The sequence below is a fragment of the Physella acuta genome, unplaced genomic scaffold (genome assembly GCF_028476545.2).
Source record: "Physella acuta isolate Inbredline_101_S28 unplaced genomic scaffold, ASM2847654v3 ptg001506l, whole genome shotgun sequence".
NCBI lineage: Eukaryota > Metazoa > Mollusca > Gastropoda > Physidae > Physella > Physella acuta.
This window is the reverse complement of record NW_026733021.1, coordinates 34,516-54,399: the sequence shown is the minus strand read 5'-3', so window position 1 is coordinate 54,399 and position 19,884 is coordinate 34,516. Positions and strand designations below refer to the sequence as shown.

The 19,884-nt window shown below is 36.1% G+C and overlaps 2 protein-coding genes across 3 annotated transcripts in view; both read right to left on the bottom strand.

The window, feature by feature from the left end:
* The window catches only part of LOC131928467 (selenoprotein S-like), a 44,712-nt gene extending 35,262 nt beyond the window's left edge, over positions 1-9,450 (bottom strand). The window contains exons 1-5 of the mRNA XM_059284530.1: positions 9,399-9,450; positions 6,848-6,948; positions 6,271-6,405; positions 4,277-4,383; positions 3,304-3,387 (exon numbers count right to left, since the gene is read on the bottom strand). Of these exons, the coding sequence (XP_059140513.1) occupies positions 3,304-3,387; positions 4,277-4,383; positions 6,271-6,405; positions 6,848-6,914 (393 nt within the window). The 5' untranslated portion in view covers positions 6,915-6,948; positions 9,399-9,450. The remainder of the gene's footprint in view (positions 1-3,303; positions 3,388-4,276; positions 4,384-6,270; positions 6,406-6,847; positions 6,949-9,398) is intronic.
* A 1,308-nt stretch (positions 9,451-10,758) lies between these two features.
* LOC131928474 (UDP-N-acetylglucosamine--dolichyl-phosphate N-acetylglucosaminephosphotransferase) lies at positions 10,759-18,537 on the bottom strand. 2 transcript variants are annotated; one of them, XM_059284538.1, is made up of 9 exons: positions 18,347-18,537; positions 15,581-15,701; positions 15,088-15,301; positions 14,733-14,879; positions 14,480-14,564; positions 13,436-13,624; positions 12,744-12,897; positions 12,500-12,589; positions 10,759-12,225 (listed from the first exon to the last, which is right to left on the bottom strand). In XM_059284538.1, exons 1-9 carry the CDS (start codon positions 18,502-18,504, stop codon positions 12,160-12,162), a joined length of 1,224 nt encoding a protein of 407 aa, XP_059140521.1. In that variant the 5' UTR covers positions 18,505-18,537; the 3' UTR covers positions 10,759-12,159. The 2 variants fall into 2 exon arrangements, with proteins under 2 accessions (XP_059140521.1, XP_059140522.1); XM_059284539.1 differs by having other exon boundaries at positions 18,463-18,505.
* Positions 18,538-19,884: the final 1,347 nt, after the last annotated feature.

Here is a 19,884-nt window from a genome sequence, read left to right as displayed (position 1 = left end):
TCTGACAGGTGAACTCGTCTTCATCTAGCCCAGGGGTCTCCAAACTACGGCCCGCGGGCCGGATGCGGCCCGCGATGTCCTCTCATCCGGCCCGCGGAGATCTTTTTGTCCACTGAAAAAACGTTTGTTGGTGATGGCTGAGGAACTTTGCTCAGAAAAATCACGACATGCCTGGAAGAAACAGGCCCCCGAACTGAAATTTGGTAGTTAATGCGGCCCTCGGGCTGAAAAGTTTGGAGACCCCTGATCTAGCCCATGGTCTTGGACACGAACGGGGAAAAAACATGTACCCAACATGTCCGATGCTTGTCAAATGTAGAAAAAAAAACCCCGCCTAATACGACCATTCAGAAGGTCGTTAGCCTGCTCGCAGTGTAATCTGGCTATATGAACAGCGGCTCTCAACCCTAATGTAACAAGTTTTATTTTAAAGGAAATCTGCGCTACCTTTAGCACAGTGGCTTTCAACCCCAATGTAACAAGTTTTATTTTAAAGGAAATCTGCGCTACCTTTAGCACAGTGGCTTTCAACCCCAATGTAACAAGTTTTATTTTAAAGGAAATCTGCGCTACCTTTAGCACAGTGGCTCTCAACCCTAATGTAACAAGTTTTGTTTTAAATGAAATCTGCGCTACCTTTAGCACCGAATGTAAAGAAAAATTAACACAACGCTAACCCAAAAAAAAAAAAAAAAAAAAAAAAAAAAAATACCAACGTCAACAAAACCTAAACAGTAACACCTATCACTTGTATAGTCAAACGAATAATTAAATGTCGTAAAATTAATTTAAAGACTAGTCTTTTTAAAAAAAAACTCCACAAGCTTATACACAACGTCATGAAAATCGTTGCACCAAAGATGCACCATTTGTTAATGTTATCAGTCGTGTGAACTGTCTGTCTTACACTCACTATTCTATTCACATTGTTGCCATCACATGTAGAAATCTAATATTACTTGAGTGCTAGCCCCCCCCCCCCCCGGTCAATGATTGGCTGTAAGGACCACCAATACTTTGTTATTAGCTATAGGGTTTGTAAGTCTACGGTCTCGAAATCTACTAGCTGCATAGTACGAGAAAGAGAAGTTGTGACCTACTTACTAGCCCTATAAGGTCCACCATTACTTTTGTGCTACTCACCCAGTCATTGCTTATTCGCCCAGTTAAAAAAAATTATGTCTCGCACTTCAAGTCAAAATATTTGATTAAAAAGGTCAAGTCAAAATATTTGATTAAAAAGGTCATGCCCATGTATGTCAGGTCATAAAAAAAAAGGTAACATCAAATTTGAAAGAAATCGGTTCGAACTAAAGCGATATAACACAAACGACTGACATTGTGCAAAGTTTTAATATCGCAGCTATAAATCTCCGGAGTTCTTCTCAAGATGGCGAGTGCTGTGACGTCATTACTGGTGCACGAATATGGTTAGTCCGCCACAACCTCGTCCATAGCTTAGACGAGTCACTGAAAATTATGACACATTCATTCATCCAGTTCAATATTCACTTCATTGTTTCCTATAGTTATTGGCGCCCCCTTAAGGTTGGCGCCGGGGCGGCCGCCCCACCCACCCACCCTCCCCTAGCTACGCCTCTGTCGCAAGTCTGACAAAGTTGCTTTAGATTATTCTATGAGGTGACCATAAACTGGTTGAGAAAAAAAAAAAAACGTTTACCAACCCCAGCCAAGCAAAAGGTCAGTAGAACAGTGAGGTCTGAAGAAACTCGGTCTGGTCGAAAGAGGAAGTGACCTGATGAAAACTAATGGGCATGTCTTTGTTCTTGACCTTAAACTACAGGTTTTCATCTAGCTAACACACTTGAGACAAGGATAGGAAGTTCCATGTGGGTGTGGCATACGCTAATCCATGTGGGTGTGGCATATGCTAATCCATGTGGGTGTGGCATACGCTAATCCATGTGTGTGGCATACGCTAATCCATGTGTGTGGCATATGCTAATCCATGTGTGTGGCATATGCTAATCCATGTGGGTGTGGCATACGCTAATCCATGTGGGTGTGGCATACGCTAATCCATATGTGTGTGGCATACGCTAATCCATATGTGTGTGGCATACGCTAATCCATATGTGTGTGGCATACGCTAATCCATATGTGTGTGGCATACGCTAATCCATGTGGGTGTGGTATACGCTAATCCATGTGGGTGTGGCATACGCTAATCCATGTGGGTGTGGCATACGCTAATCCATATGGGTGTGGCATAAGCTAATTCATATGTGTGTGGCATGCGGGCAGGGTTACAGGAAACACTAAAACAGGATTATCCCAGCTGGATTATCCCAGCAGGATTATCCTAGCTGGACTAACGGAACATGATCATCTTACACATAGAAAACAGAAAGGTGTCACTGAAAGGTGAGATGGGGTGTCACAAAAACTTTCTTATCCACACTTATCTTGTACGAGAGATACATTTTATCCCACTTATCCTGTTATTTTTATCCCACATTATAATGGTACCCCCCCCCCCCCTCCCCCCATAGTATGGAATGGTCTTGTAGAGAGAATCATGTTAAATTTACTGAGTGTATACAAAAACTGTCATACATAGCACTTTATCTTGCGAGCCAATAAAACTCATACATAGCACTTAATTTATAAAGTTTATCTTGTGAGCCAATAAAACTCATACATAGCACTTAAAGTTTATCTTGCGAGCCAATATAAAAAGCCAGTACATGTAGAGTTTTTACTACACCAGTACCCACACAGAATCCACATTACAGAGCCCATATCCCACATTACAGAGCCCAAATCCCACATTACAGAGCCCATATCCCACATTACAGAGCCCATATCCCACATTACAGGGCCCATATCCCACATTACAGAGCCCAAATCCCACATTACAGAGCCCAAATCCCACATTACAGAGCCCATATCCCACATTACAGAGCCCATATCCCACATTACAGAGCCCATATCCCACATTACAGAGCCCATATCCCACATTACAGAGCCCATATCCCACATTACAGAGCCCATATCCAAGCCAATATGTACATCTATCACAGACCATGATCACAGACTGTTGTTTTGTTGGGAGATATGTTTATAATGGCACTAAATGTAAGAGTATGGCATGTGAAATGTTACAAGTGAGATGCAAAAGGGATTTTACAACAAAGAGCTAACAGAGTAGAAAGGGAAGCTAACAAGTTTTAAAAATGGAGGTACTTCTTGTTTAAAAGGGGAGCTAACAAAGTATCAAAGGGGAGTTAAAGTAGAATAGGAATGACAGCACAGAAAAAGGGTATAAAAGACTCAACTTACAGCTTTCTTCTTGCTGCGATAACCTTTGCCCTCTTGGTGGCGCTCCCAATCTTCTATCCTTTCTTTACGCTTTTCTTCCTCCTTCTGTGGAATACAAAGGTTGGCATAAAAAGGTTGGAATCAAATATGAGACTACACTGACAACCCCACACAACCCCACACAGACTGACCTTCTGTCTCTCAGCAAACTCCCTCGCCTGTTCACCCCACACCCCCACACAACCCCACACAGACTGACCTTCTGTCTCTCAGCAAACTCCCTCGCCTGTTCACCCCACACCCCCACACAACCCCACACAGACTGACCTTCTGTCTCTCAGCAAACTCCCTGGCCTGTTCATCCCACACCACTCCACACACACACCCACACACACCCCACACAACTGACCTTCTTCTGTCTCTCAGCGAACTCCCTCGCCTGCTCACCCCCCCCCCCACACCCCACACAGACTGACCTTCTTCTGTCTCTCAGCAAACTCCCTCGCCTGCTCACCCCCCCACACCCCCACACAGACTGACCTTCTGTCTCTAAGCAAACTCCCTCGCATGATCACCCCCCACACCCCACACAACTGACCTTCTTCTGTCTCTCAGCAAACTCCCTAGCCTGCTCATCCCACACCCCCCCACACACACACAACCCCACACCCCACACAGACTGACCTTCTTCTGTCTCTCAGCAAACTCCCTGGCCTGTTCATCCCACGTCCCCCCCCCCCCCACACACCCCACACAAACTGACCTTCTGTCTCTCAGCAAACTCCCTGGCCTGTTCATCCCACCCCCCCCCCCCACACACCCCACACAACTGACCTTCTGTCTCTCAGCAAACTCCCTCGCCTGCTCACCCCACGCCCCCCACACACACACCCTCACACACCCCCCACAATCTGACTGACCTTCTTCTGTCTCTCAGCAAACTCCCTAGCCTGTTCATCCCACACACCCCCACACACACCCCCACAACACTGACCTTCTTCTGTCTCTCAGCAAACTCCCTGGCCTGCTCATCCAGCTTGGCCTGCATCCTGAGCCGAGATCTCTCCATGGCCTCGAGCCTGCTCTGTGCAGCAGACGTGTCTGGCGTCATTCAAGCACAAAATTAATCAGTTAGTAACAAGGAGGGAGGGGGGAAATGGAAGGGGGGATAGGCTGGTCTCTCAGCTAAAGCTCAGGTTTAGTTTTAAAAACCCCAAGCAAAGTATCATTGCTACCTTGAAAATTTAAAGAAAAAATTAAAAACTCATAAAATTTTAAGACTAAAAATATAGTATGTCTTGAACTCTAGCTTTCACTGGCTTGACATAAAGGGCAGTGGTTCAATCCTAATACTCATTGTTAAAAGAACATAACTGTTTAAAACATTTTCACAAAAAAAGTTTTGGTAAATTATTGAAATTACAAAACCATTGCACAACACACCTCATTGCATTTACTTAAATAATAATAATGAACCAATATTTTAATTGAAACTTGACTAGATAAGATGAGAATAAATAAGATGAGAAACTTGAATGAACTGACTAAATGATTCTTCTACTCACCAAGACAGAAAAATTACTTTATATCATATAACAACTATGTGTACAGCTGATACAACCTTGAGGGAATCTAAAGTCACTTGGATCAGTCAAGTGATGTGTTAAAACTATTCACCTGACTTACTGGAGCAGTCACATACACACAGAGCTGCCTGGGTGAGTGAACAGACAGCTCAACACACTATTGTAAACAAGGCTGATTCACAGCTCAACACACTGAGTTCATGGCACACCAAAACTACACAGGTCAAAGGTGGTACTAAAAAAACAATAAGTTTCACAGACTAATCTAGTAGTAGATAGAATTTACAAACCAAATTTAGAATTGTTTAGTGTAACAGTTCAACAAACACAACTTGTTTACAACACAGGTACCCAGGGTAGCAGAGCACTTGTCACTGTTAGTTTCATAGATGTGATGTGGCTAAGTATTTTCTTCACAAGATTTTGTGAAGATATGAAAAGCTGTTTTAGAAGGGACTGTGATTTGTTTTATCTTCAGCATAGCTTTGAATGAGTTTAGGGCTAGTGTACAAAGGGAAATAATCATGAAAATTCCTACAGTTTGTACAGAGTTATCTCTAACAGCAACAGGTGGTCCCAAACTGTAAACATGTTATTGACATTTTCTGACAGGGTTGTCGTATGTCTGTTGTCACACATCTGGTACATACACCTCTCAACCAGGGTTGTCACGTGTCTGGTCCCTACACCTCTCAACCAGGGTTGTCACATCTGGTCCCTACACCTCTCAACCAGGGTTGTCACACCTTCCAGCCCCTCCCTCAGTACTGGCATGATGTGACACTTTAGGTTATATCTATTTTATTTCCACTTGACAAACCAAACTAATTAAATCTGATTAAGGCTGCTAGTTTAATTAATAAAGATAATTAAGAGCTTAAATTTGTGTATAGCTAACTTTTTCTTCTTTTTACCAAAACTAGGCGTCACAGTACTGTATCAAGGTTATAATTCTGTCAATATCATCACTGTAAGGATTTAGGTTAAGAAAAGAAAAAGAAAACATCGCAAAACATGCATTGGACTGGAATCCCCAGGGGAAAAGGAGGGTGGGCCGGCTAAAGAAAACATGGAAGAGAACGGTTGAGGAAGAGGCAAAAACAGCTGGGCTCTCATGGGCACAGATTAGAGGAGCAGCCCAAAACCGAGTCCGCTGGAGATGTGTGGTTGCAGTCCTTTGCACCCAGGGGCCATAAAGGAAGGATGATGATGAAGGATTTAGGTTTCATATAGTCTTGCAGTGGGGGAAAAAGGTGTGGTGCTTTATCTATACAGCTTGTGATCTTACTTGTTTCTGATGACCTTATCTATACAGCGTGTGATGACCTTATCTATACAGCGTGTGATCTTACTTGTTTCTGATGACCTTATCTATACAGCGTGTGATGAAAATAAAACTCACCTAATCTTTTGTACTGATCCTCTTGTCTCTGCTGGGAGAGATGGGAGAAGTAGCTCCTCAGTTTGCCGTACAAGTAGTAGGCCAGGAGAATCCCGATCAAGATGACCCAGCCATACAGCTGAAGAATTCCTGTGGCTGAAATAATGAGACAGGTATCCAGGGCTAAGATATTCACATCATTGTTCTAGTATTACAATAACTATTTTGAAACCTTGGCAAAACAAACATGTGAAATAATAAAAATTAAATAATTGCAATATTCTTCTTTCATAAAAAAAAAATTCCATACAGGAGCTTATAGAAGTTATAAGGAAAAATATTAATTAGTTAAGCAGTCAATGGTATTTTAATTTCAAAGTATTAGAGATCCTCTTAGCTGCTAGTAGGATAAGGATAAGGAATCCACTCTCTAGCAGTTTATCAGTTCTGATTCTAGAAACTTGAAGGGTAAAATCTACTCACAACTCTCTGCTCTATAGTGGTTAAAAAGGGAACACAAGCTAATCAATAAAATATTTTTAATTATCATTGCCATTTGTGGAACTTAATTTGTTTCAGAAGATTTTTAATTACCTACCTGTGCTAAACACAGCTTGTATAAAAGCTGGATCTTCATTCCTTGGTTCTTCAGAATCTGCCTCCATTTTTAGAGGTGGCTTTTCTTTAGCAAATCATAAACTATTAAAGTAAAAGAACAAACATTTAGGCCTCTTTTAGAATTATTTTTACCCCCCCCCCCCCCCCCCCCCCCATCACATTTTGTCACAAAAATCTGACACTATCTGAACCCCACCCCCCTCATTGCATGTTGTCACAAAATCTATCGTTAGCTTATTACAGTAATCAGTGACTATTACTACCTAATAAATATCTATAATTTTTAAATGTATATTGTCAATGTCAAATATTGTTAGAAAGTATCAAGGTATTTATTCCTAAATCTAGAGCCTATTCCCATGTTGTTAGTTACATGTTGTATTAGTATGTTGTAAGTGTAAACGTTGTTAAGAATAGTAACTATAATTAATAGTTTAATAATAGAGAAAAACAAGTTAATTAAAAAGTCTAGTGACAATTTTAGCGCAATTTCCTTATGTTATCTAAAAATAGCTCTGTCGTAGCGTAAATCAAGAGCAGGGTTAGTAAAACCATTGGTTAGTTATTAAAACAATTTTTATTAAATAAACCTAACTACTAACTAAACTAAGCACCTTGAAATCAAGAGCAGGGTTATTAAAACCATTGGTTAGTTGAACTTGATTATCAACATGATAATCATTAAGATGATAGATCTCTACTTCCGGCATGTATATACAACCACACCACACGCGTCATCACGTTCAATAGATGCGTCATCGCGTTCCATGGCTGCGCCATCACGTTCAGTAGGCGCGCAAGTTAATTAAAAAAGTCTAGTGACATTTATGCGCAATTTCCTTATGTTATCTAAAAATAGCTCTGACGTATAATGATGGGGTGCGTTCAAGCTAGAAGAGCGATCGGTTTGTAGGTGTTTATGTAATTTTAAAATTTGTGACCGAACAAGAGGATATTTTTGAAAACTTTCTTCGGCAATATTGTTCTAAATTATGGCAGGAATCGATTGGTACATGTTTCAAGTCGCTAAGTGGTCTGGTTGCCGAGATATGGGCCAAAAACTGCATTTTTTCGAGGTTTTTTGGCTTTTACGGGAAATACATGAAAGAAACCCGGAATTTTTATGGCCTATGCTCATTCTCGTAACTTGCTTAACATAATTGCTTTTGGAACTAGTCATCGATATTGCTTCGTTGAGGAGGAGATACAACTTAAAGCCCGGACACACATTCATCCATTCATTCATCCATCCATTCCCAGAAATGACGAGTTAATAAACGCAATTCTCCAGAATGGAAATTGCGCTAAAAATAATTGTCACACTCCACTAGATCTAGTAGTTAGTAGGGGAATTTTTTATACCAGTGTCAGATAATATAATCCTCTTTAAAAAGGGGTGTTAGGTTACTGGTAGTTAACTAAAATAATAGGCCTACACAGTACACACATGTTATGCTAATGTTAATACTAAACTAACCCTATCCTAATTATTACTATTCTAAGTAGTAAGTAATAAGTAAGTATCCTTAATCCTTAGCCTTCAAGGTTTATTAACCCAACCCTACTCTTGCTAACAACCTAACACACCTGTTTTTATTTTTGGAAGAGTCTACTAGATCTAGATCTACTACTATGTAAAACTGAAGTACAAAGAAGTACTAAGTACTAGTCTATCACGGATAGTCTATCATTCAATAATCCTTTAAAAAAAGGTGTAAAAGTGGTAAAAAAAAGGCTAGTAATAGACAGTGATTTAGATCTCTATACTAGAAAATCTATACATCCTAATATATTATATATAATTGTTAGGTAGCCTAATTATTGAATTAATTAATAATTAGGCCTAATAATTATTTATATTAGGCCTAGGCCTATATAATTAACTTTAAAGTACAGTATTTACTTAGGACTTAGATCTAGAATCTAGATCGAGATCAGCTAAATTTATCTAACACAAGTAACACAAACAACATCAACACTTGAGAATCACAACAGCTAGACTTCTAGATCTAGACTATCTAGATTCTATCATCTAATCTAATTCTATGTCACTATGTCTAGTATGTCAGAGTACTCAGAGTCAGTGTTGAGTGTATTGTTTAGTTCTGACTGAATCACGAATCACTAAGAATAGCCTACTTCTTTAATCTTTACTTATTTTCTCTGACCGGGATTCAACGGGTCGATTCTAAATATTATCCAACTTGACTTTACTGTGTCTTTAACTCTTTAGTTAGAGTTTAGTAAGTAGTCTTTTTTTAGTCTTTAGTCCTCTTAGTTCTTACTAGATCTAAGTTCTTAGGCTCTTAGTCACGACTTACTAGTGAAGTCTTAGTTAGTCGTAAAAAATACTGGTAAAATGACACGCGTTAAGATCAATATCCCACAAATGTTTGAATCGTGGCGTCATCCCATCGATTAATAACAGATCTATATTTTAAAAACCTCTCTAGTGTAGATCTAGATCTATCTAGATTGTATTATTCTACTTAGATCTAGATCTAGATCTAGATTCTCTAGATTCTACTTACTTTTCTTCCATTGACGACAGATAGCCAATACGTCATCTAAACAAACGTGTTATTTACCTTTTTGTAAAAAGAGCTACAAATTGTTTTGGTTTGACAAATGTACAACACTGACAATAATAATAGGTTTCTCTGTTACAACCAGTGATTTGCAAAGAATGTTTCTTCCAGACTTCTTTCTTCGGGGGGGGGGGGGGGGGGGGCACTTAAAATTTTAGAGGGAGGGGTGGATACTGTTAAAAGTTGGTATATATTTTCTATATAAATTCCTTTGGGGTGGGGGGGGGGGGGGGGGGGGCGGATGGTGCGGACCGCACCGGGTGACACCATTTAGTGGGGTGACACCAAGGCAAAAAATAGCAAAATATATAGAGAAAATTTTGTTGTAATCATCGCAGAAATGGAATGAAATTAAATATGACATTGATTATAAGGTAATAATAAATATTAAAATAAATAATAAATAAGCTCTCATAAGTAAATCAGCAAAACAAAATGTCAAGTATACCAAAGTATGAAATATTATGACAGTATGACATCATTTGGAACATTTACTAAATAATAAAAACAAATTTAATAAAGATAATATGTATTTAAAATTAGGTCTTACTTCAACATAGAAGAAACTTTTTTATTACAAGTAGGCCTAAGGAGAAGGTTTGGAAACCCAAATTTTTTGTATCCTTACATTACTTCTTTGTTCTCAAATGTGTATTGTTGGATGAGATTTCCTCCTACACAATTAAGTATGTAAAAGTTCCCTTTCAAACCTGACTGTCTATAGGGCAAGTGAAGTAGAGTTCACTTGTTTTTGTGACCTCTGCATATGAAGAGAAATATGGTCAGCAGTATGCCCAGCCACTTTTACTTTCCCTAACTTGAGTTAGGTACCCATCAGAGTTGGGTGGACTCAGGGACAGTCTACTAACTTGAACTCAGATTCGAACACGAGACTTACGGGCTAGCAGTCCAGCTCTCTACCGCTAGACTACTCCGTTCCCCTAATTAAGTATGTGTCAACATGTTATGCATCATACAGGCCGCTGACTCCGATTTCCGCCTGCTTTTAATTCTGGATTTATTAAGCGCAATGGTTTGAACTTGGGACTTTTCAGTTCTGCGATCATGCGTTTTACCAGTCCTTCCCCCTAGCTCACAAAACACTCATGAAACTATTGGAGGAGATCAAACAACAAGTCCAACATCATTGATGAGCCCCTTGTGGTCATCACCTCACCATGATTTCTTCCAGGCATCTCCTTAAAGGTGCAGTAAGAGAAGAAAATTATAACCTGATGGTCAGTCTCCTGTATCATCAGACTGCCAAAAAAAAAAATAAGCAGGATCCAATATGTTGTTTAGAATGTATTTTATTGATATTTATTTACTGCATGAAATTTTTATTTCACAATTCATAGTAAAAATATCATGATAGTTGTTGACATTTTTTCAATTTAAGCAGATAAGCATGGTAATGCCTATTCAATAGATCTAAGAAAAATTCATGTAATTTAAACAAACAATGCATAAGTCAAGCAAATAAAAATTTATGTTACGTAAGTTTATAGGTACAAGAAACAAAAGATCATAGATATTTGATTGTACTCTCCTTCACCATAAGTGACAGTTTGCTTAGTCATGACCTTGTACCCAGATTGACAGGGGAGATAAGGAGTAACAAAGATAAAATTTTGCAAAGGGAGGACACATTAGTAACAGGCAAAAGATAAATGAAAATACAATAAAAAGTGTAATGGAACCCAATGGTAAAAAATGAATAATTTATTAGGGCATAAGCCAAGATTGAAAAAAATCAACCTATAAAATGGATCACAATATAAGTGGGGTCTGTACAAATTACTAAATACAATCTTCCAAGTGCTTTTGGTTACTTGTCATCTAATATAAACATCTTAAATACTAGGATACACAAGCAACAGGTTTACTAAACAGCTTATAACAAAAACTTAAATTAAACCGCAACCCTTGTCTGTTCTTGAACTTAACAGGAAGTAGCCATTTTATTTAAAGCTATAATAAATTAGACTGAGTATATATTTGAACTGCGTACAATAGAGGTAACAGTCTGCTATTTAGAACAGTGTGTCCATTAACCACCATAATTATTAATGCTGAGCTCATGGCTGTGACTTTACTGTTAAGTATTACACAAATTATGACTAAAAACTGATTAAACAACTAATATATGTAGAAAGGAAAAAACAACTTTTTAAAAAACTAACTTTTTATTTTAATTTTAGTGCTATCAAAAATGACCTTGATTTAATTTTTAATCACACTACCAAAAAAAAAACAACAGTATGCAGTACATTTTACATCAAAACTATTGTTCTTCGATCTAAAATGTTTTTAAAAAATTTTTAATCAAAGAATCACAGTTTTTTAAATTACTATATTTTTAAAAAATGTGAAAAACATGTAAAAAGAATAGTTTAAAAATACTTATTAGATTTTTTAAAGTTAAAATATTTTGAAATATTTAACCACAACAAGAATAATTTTTACAATTACAAGAAAGATAGTTTGAGGTCATATAGTGATTATTTTAATAAAATTACATGTGTATTTTTATTTTTTAATAATAAAAAAAGGAAATCTAGTTCAGCATTTCTATTAAGAAAAAAAAATTCCTATTAAACATTTACTCCTTCTTTAATGGAAGTCACTGGTGACATTCCCATTCAATCCAACATTAATTTTAGCACACAACAAGAACAGGTCAACATTAATCACCATCCATTTCCTAGCTGTCATAGAATATCTTTGCTAATTGGTATCGGATACCAAAAGCAATGCCGCTGCAGAGAATCTGAGGATGTAAAGATATTTTGAGTTGAAATTATAATTACTTTGTGTGCTGGACATCTTGATGAAGAAAAAAAATAGAAGCTGGAGGTTAAACAGGTTATTATTCAAAGATTTTTTTCTACCTTTTTCTTTAAAAAATTCTTGGATTGAAATGTAAGCATAATTAATGTAACTGTTATATCTTCCTTTCTCCACCCCTACCATCTCCTGCAATAACATCTTATATGTTCAAGATAACAATTTAACCTATGGAGGATCAATGTTATTTCCCATACCTGTATAAACAGCAGTATTATAACTAGTGTTCTCTCATGCAGTGGTCCAAGGAGCTTTAGCATCAAATTGTTCAGTGTAAAATTATTTACCTGAAATTAAAAAAAAATGTATTTATTTTAAATAACTATTATGTAAAAATAATAACATATAGGCCTAAATTGAATATTTTATATTGAATATATAAGCAGTCTTTAAACAGAAGCTAAACAGGTTAATTAAATTAAAGTTCTCAGTGATGATTACCTGCGTGTACAGCCCACCATCTCCTGTTCCTTTCTGGACAGTTATCAAGCCTAAGAGAGAATAAATACTGATGAAAAACTGACCAATCACACCTAGACTCCCAGTCTTAAAACTTGTATAACTCAAGTCTAGTTTTCCGGTATCTGGTCTTAATCTGCAAAAAAAAAAGTTTTTACTCATGAATTAAGTCAAAAATATTGACAAGGAAGCCTATAATTATCTCAGTTAATTCATCATCAACAAAACTTTGCAGTGTTGCAAATTAATTCTTTAAGTGGATAGCTATTAGGTAGTGGCAAATAATGCATAATCTGCAGTTTAATATTTTACTTCAATATAAATGTAATACTGAAGGTGGTCAATAATAAAATGTCTTATCTCAAATACTCCTACAATAAAAGGGAAAATGTTGGAACAGCTATTGGTAGTTTGTTTTCAACTCAAGCTAATGGGAATACAAAACTAAATTAAGATTTTTTTATATTCAGTAAAAGTCAACAAATCAAGGAACAGTTAATCTAGCAGTTACTTCAAGAAAATGGATCTGGCAACACAGGAGAAAATGGATCTGGCAACGCAGAAGAAAATGGATCTGGCAACGCAGGAGAAAATGGATCTGGCAACGCAGGAGAAAATGGATCTGGCAACGCAGAAGAAAATGGATCTGGCTAGCTATAGATACATGGACTTACCTGGGTAACCTGTGCCTAGGACAAGGGACAAAATGAAAGAGTTGGGGCACAGAGAAGATGAAGTTGATCACTTGTGGGATGAAAAACAGCAGCATGGTCTTGCTGAAGTGGGACAGGATCCCAACAACAGCGAATGTCATCCCGGCAAAGTAACAGTAGGTGTCACCGACAAACACTTGAGATGGGTACCTGGCAATGGATTCACCACAAACTTTACTAAAGGCAGCTTGACCATTGGTAACTTAAAGTTATATATATCATATACATAACTTAAATACTTGGTCATTTTTAGTGAATAAAAGTATCATATTTTCAATATCTTGTGTTGTAGTCAATATATTCATTGAGGTTGCTAGATCTACAAAGAAAATACAACCATAAAAGGTTTTCACCATATGGAATTCCCTCTCTATAGCCTGAACTTGAACTATAAATCTAGTAACGTCTGTTTGGAAGCTCAGAAAGTAAAAAGTATAGAGGGGCTGGGGCAGATACAGAAATATTCACATGTTGGTAGTTGAAAAACTGATAACATGACCACTTTGTAGGGATGATATTAATTAATTTTTTCATTGTTTTTATTAAGTTTAAATTATTGTTTCAAAGAATGCTTTACAAAATTAAATGAAAGTCATGTATGTATGTACAGCATTATGCTTAAAGAAAGCCTAGGGTTTTGTATGAATTAACAGGGTCGGCGTGGTCGGCTCATGGTTGCTGAAACAGATGAGGCTAGTTAGCTGGGGACAGCCACTCTTCTAGTTGAGACAAGTCCAAAATCAAACAACTTTGTAGTTTGCTCTTGGTTTGACAAAGGCTATGGAAGCAAATCCAAAAAGAAAAGCAGGCTGAGATTGGAGTCAATGGCCTTGATGGCACATAACCACTGGACATGTATACTTAATTGTGTTGGAGGGGATCTCTTACAACACTAAAATTAAGAATGAAGAAGAAAAAGAAGAAGTATGAATTAACAGCATATAGGTATAAGTATAAAAGAATTCTACGGATTATGGATGTGCATACAGTATTTGTAAGACTTACCAATTATGGTAGAGCAAAGCAGCACTCACAGCCAGGAAGGGCATCATGAAATACACGGAGAAGACATGACCCAACCTGTGCTCACCTAGGTAATCAATGGTATAAACACACCTGAATTCTGGTCATAGCCTACACATTCTTTTCAGTTCATTATTAGTTATTTTTTATCATGTGTTATATCAATGTGGGTATTGTTTATTTCTTGTTTCTGAGCTCTTAAATATTTTTCTTAAAAAGGTGGTAGTGATGTTACCTTGCATCTCGGCAAAATTAAAGATCAGGACTGAAAGACTTATTACACATGACTGGCCAACTTCTAAGCCATTTACGCCTGAGTGAATATTAATGGCATTGGTGCAAAACACAGCCAACATGCCCATATACAGATAATACAAAGGACCTGTCAAAAAATTAAACTTGATTGAAGTATGTGTATTTTGTCTAACACATAAAATGAAAAAAAAAGGGAAATATAATTTCATAATTTTGCATAGATAGCATTTGCCATTAAAAAAATAGGACGGTTAAATTATTTAAACAGTTTAAAAATGAAAACTTTTTATATAGCTATATAGATTAATAGAGGAAACGAGACGAACAATAATTACCCAAATTTAAGTCATATCCAATAAGCCACCTCAATTGAACTGGCATAATAACATTGGTCGCGTTGATGTTGATAAAGTAGACAGTCAAGAGTGGCAGCGAGGCAAATGTGGGCAGCAGGAGCTTGTGTCTCCACCTTAGATCCAACACATCATCAGCAAATCCAAGGAACACCATACAACATATAGATAAAAGGGCAGCCAGAAAGTGGATGTACTGTAGACAAAATTAAATTCAGTATTTTTTAAAAATGTGTATCTATGATCTGAAAAGATTAAAAAAAAAGTAATAAAAGGTGGTTTTCTATGTTTGCTGTTACAAAGGTGAAATTACCAAAGAACCACATATTTGCTATGTGCAAGGGAAATAACCAAAGTACTCTATATTTTATATCATACAAGGGAAATAACCAAGTACATCAAGATCTCTATTATAAAAGGGAAGTAATCAAAATAGCTCATGGATTCCATAATAAAAGGTAAACAATCAAAGTACCTCATGATGTGGAAACTTTCCTGGTGTATTATCCGCTAACTGCTTGTAAAATGGTATTGGCATGAACAGAAACATGGTACACAGAAATACCGCGCCACATACAACACCTAAAGCCTCTGGACTAAAAAAAATTAATACAATAAAATAAGTGAATAATTATTTACATTATTTGTTAATAGTAAAAATAATAGATGATCTAAGGAAAGCATTAGACTACTAAATTGGAACTCATTCAACTGTCTGCAATTAGCTCTTACTAATTAGTCAAACCAACATTTTATATTGCTGGTTAGTAGATAATGAGAGCTTAAGTCAAATAAAAAGGTTAAGATAAAGCCTGATCCAACAGCCTATTCATAAATTCTTTATAGTGATTTAATAGCAATCTAGCCTATTTTAAGCATATTTATTTACAGATTAATTTGATGACTGGGATGGTAGCATATTGTTGATATCAGTATTTTATAAGCTACTCATCAGGCTTTGATGAGTAGCCTAATCGGATTGCTTGTAAAACCAGCCATAAAAAATATAACAACTACATAGTATAGATCTAATAGATGACACGATGTTGGAATCTAGATTCTAAATCTACAAGTCTAGTATAATACTATAATTAACTATAGGAGTAATACTAATAGTATCCTAAAAAAGCCTGTGTGTGCACTTCTCTCTCTCTCTCTGCAGAATTTTTGAGGCTATGAGATCAGTATCTTCAGCACTATATATGGAGAACGTAATGATTCGGGCTTTTGTTGACAATAATATGTTGGATATGTATGTATTAAATGTATAAACTAAATTTTATTTTAAAAATAGAAGAAATAAAGGCATATTAGAATGTAAACACATTTTTAATTATGCAACCGGAAAACTGTTTAATGTGTTGACAAGCACGCAAAAAAAAAAACAATGACATCAAATGTCACATGTTTAAACTACCGAAAGTGCACAACACTAATGGAGTTATCTTTCAATTTTAGAATATGAAGAAATAAACGATTTCATTGAAATATGATTTAGATCTAGATCTATAGATCTATTAATCAAGATGTTATTTATGAAATTTATACAATTTTGTCGGCCAAACCTTGTACAAATTACTTTAAAAAACAACATAAATACTATTGAACAGCCGGGTTTTTAACAGAATCATTTAAACCTCTCAATTAGTGTGTGCATTTAATATTGTGTTGTGTTGACTAATAATGTATATAATTTGGTTTTTCTAAAAGGTATTGGTAGCCGATTTATTTTAAATATGTCGGATTTTTAGTTATTTAGTTATTTCTTTGCTTTGTCACTAATATTGTTCAACGTGTAGAAAAGCACATTGCGTTACATATTATCAATAGCCTAACTATTTTATAAATCATTATGTCCAAACAAGTACAACATTAAAAACATATAGGCCTATAATAAAATAAAGATTCTAATATCATGTGATGAGTTTAATAGGCCTACATACTACATACTAGATCTACATAACTTTAAAAATTCATATTAAAAAAAAACTATTAGGCCTAAAATGATAAATTTGGTATTTTTATCAATGGGGTATATTATATGATTAATCTGTGTCTATTTTATCATTCTATGATAATTAGATCTAGATCTAGGACAATGTTCCTAAGATGCCTATTCTAGAATCTAGATTAAAGATTTGGGTAATTTATCGTTTTAGGTACGTAAAATAGCCCGCGACTAGTAATGTGAAAACAGATGACTCCTTAAATTTTATTAACTATTTCACATTTTGAGGAGGATTTATGTTTTATGAAAAATACAAAAATGTATCCATGTTTCATTTATGTACCTGTTTTTAAACAATTGAATTAAAACTTTTCAGTAATAAATGAATTCTAGCGATGTTTCCAACAGATGCAACCATGCTCATTTACTGTAGCAGCCATCTTGTTTATTTTTTGTAAACTTATAGCGCAAGATTCAGGGGAAGCCACTCTAACTTGCAGATGGCCGCTTTTTATATAGCAAATCCTGCTCGCAAACACTGCTGTTTAAAGTTAATTTCTTGCCTATATTGATATATTTAGCCATTGATTTAGGTTTATTATTCATTTATCTATAATATTTGATACAAATATAAATCTATCACAATATACTTCTATTAGGGGTCATCCATAAATGACGTCATGCTTTTGTTGACGATTTTTACCTCCCGCCTCCCCTCCGTCACATGTTGTCACAAAAAGCCAGACCCCTCCCCCCAAATGACGTCCTACAACCCCCCTCAAAATTGCAGTTGAATTTTTTGAAACATCGATATTTTTCTAAAATCTTGTCTGAACTCTGTCAAAATAGAGTATTTTAATCAATTCCTATTACAATTTATTAAAACAGTTTTCTAAAACGCGAAATAACGTCTAAAATTCGTTTTCCAACATTGCTTTTTAAAGCTTTTTTATAGGCCTAATGCAAAAGTGTGACGTTGCACCATCTGAGCCCCGCCCCCCCCCCCTCATCACACACCGTCAAAAAATTACGGACCCCCCCTAACCCTACGAGTGTGACGTCATTTATGGACGACCCCTTTAAACTTTAAAGCCTTGAAAATGAGGTAACTTTTTCGTAGATTACTAACCGCGGGTGATTTTACGTACCTAAAGAAAACGATAAATTACAATTATTTTATAATATATAAATTATAAAGTACTAGATCTAGATCTAGATCTATAATAATATTATTAATAAAGTACCAAGATTTAGATTTGATTGCATCAGTCACAGTCAAAATAATCAACTTACATTTTATTTCTATTCGGTTTATTTAGATCTACACCACATAAATTAGCTTTAACAAACATTTCCTTGAATTTCGGAATAATACTTAGGCATAACACGAACGCAAATAATGACATTACAGCATTGACAGCAATAGTCAATGCACTGTCTCCGAGCTCCATTTTGCAATCTCAGGCCTGAACTTCGATTAAAAACGAAAGTAGGAAACAATCACACGTCAAATAACTATTAGGTTTTCCTAAGTACCGGAACGATATTTGCAATATGCCTAAATAATAATAAATAAATATTAGGCCTATGCCTAGATTTTTAACTTTCTGGTCCTACTGAAACACTACTGTTTATAAGAACTTTGACTGCTTTATAATTTGAGTTAGATCCACTACTGGAAAATAATTGTGTTGATTAGCAATTGATAATAATGTCAAATAATTAGCTACCACCTTGTTTTTTTTTCATTCTACACTGAAAAGGCGGCTCATTACATAGACCGTAGCTTGGTGCAGCACTTTTTTTTATCTAAGATTACATGCGGCTAGATTATATATTTCAATTTTGGCGTCACTCTCTCCGATAGAACTAAGCATAAAATGCGAAGCTTTTTAATTCGTTGTCAAACTCAATCATCATGCAAATCTGCACCAAATGTTTTATTACATTATATTCTACATTGTTAGCCCATCTAGGTAATACATTGCATTTTTAAAAATCAGCTGTCGCCCCGACTCGCCCCCTCCCCTATTATTCTCATGCTAGCCTACCCATTTTTATGTTTTAAAACGTTAGCTACGTTAATGGACTGAGTAAATTTTAGCAACTTGACCCCCCACCCCCCATCGTATCATTCGGCCAGTAATGTTGACAGTGGGTGTCAATTAGGGTTAATATATATAGTATCCTATATTGGCCTATATTGTATGTACGTAACATGAAACTATTTTAAATAGCTTTTAGGTAAGAACTCATTATACAATTATGTCTTAAAATGTATACATTTTTTAATTTAAACTTTGTTTATACATTTTAAAATATAGATAAACTATTATTATCATGATTTAATGTTTTTAAAATTGCTCAACATTTGCTGCTATTTAATATATAACGAATTAAATTACATCGATTAAAGGGAAACAGCCCCTAAGATGGATACCGAGGTTATCCTTTTAAAAAAATAATGCTTAAAAACCCTCAAGGATAACGTGTAATTGAAACAACATGTAATGTTAATATTAAGAATATTTTTTATGATTATCAGTATTTAAACAATTCTAACTCATACGTGGTTAAAATGGTTGTGTGGCATGGTATAATAAGTTCTAGGGTCTTACACTGGGATTATTCAAGAATGCAACATAATGTTAGAATAATCTATGTATTGAAAAACAGCGAAATACTAACAAAGAAATACTTTTAACGATGTGTTATTAAGTTTAGTAGGAAAGTTGTATTAGAGTTTCTTCCATGCATCTCTCTGGGACCCCCCCCCCCCCCAGCTCAAGAAACACGTTTGCCCCCCCCCCCCCCCCCGCCCCTCGAACGAA

What these genes read in the sequence shown, in the direction of transcription:
- LOC131928474 (XM_059284538.1), bottom strand. Translation starts at nt 18,504, where the DNA reads ATGGAGCTCGGAGACAGTGCATTGACTATTGCTGTCAATGCTGTAATG. An exon ending in GAAAGTTTCCACATCATGAG is followed by an intron (nt 15,302 to 15,580) that starts GTACTTTGATTG and finishes TTTTGTCTACAG; the next exon opens with TACATCCACTTTCTGGCTGC. An exon ending in TAATACTGCTGTTTATACAG is followed by an intron (nt 12,226 to 12,499) that starts GTATGGGAAATA and finishes TTACATCCTCAG; the next exon opens with ATTCTCTGCAGCGGCATTGC.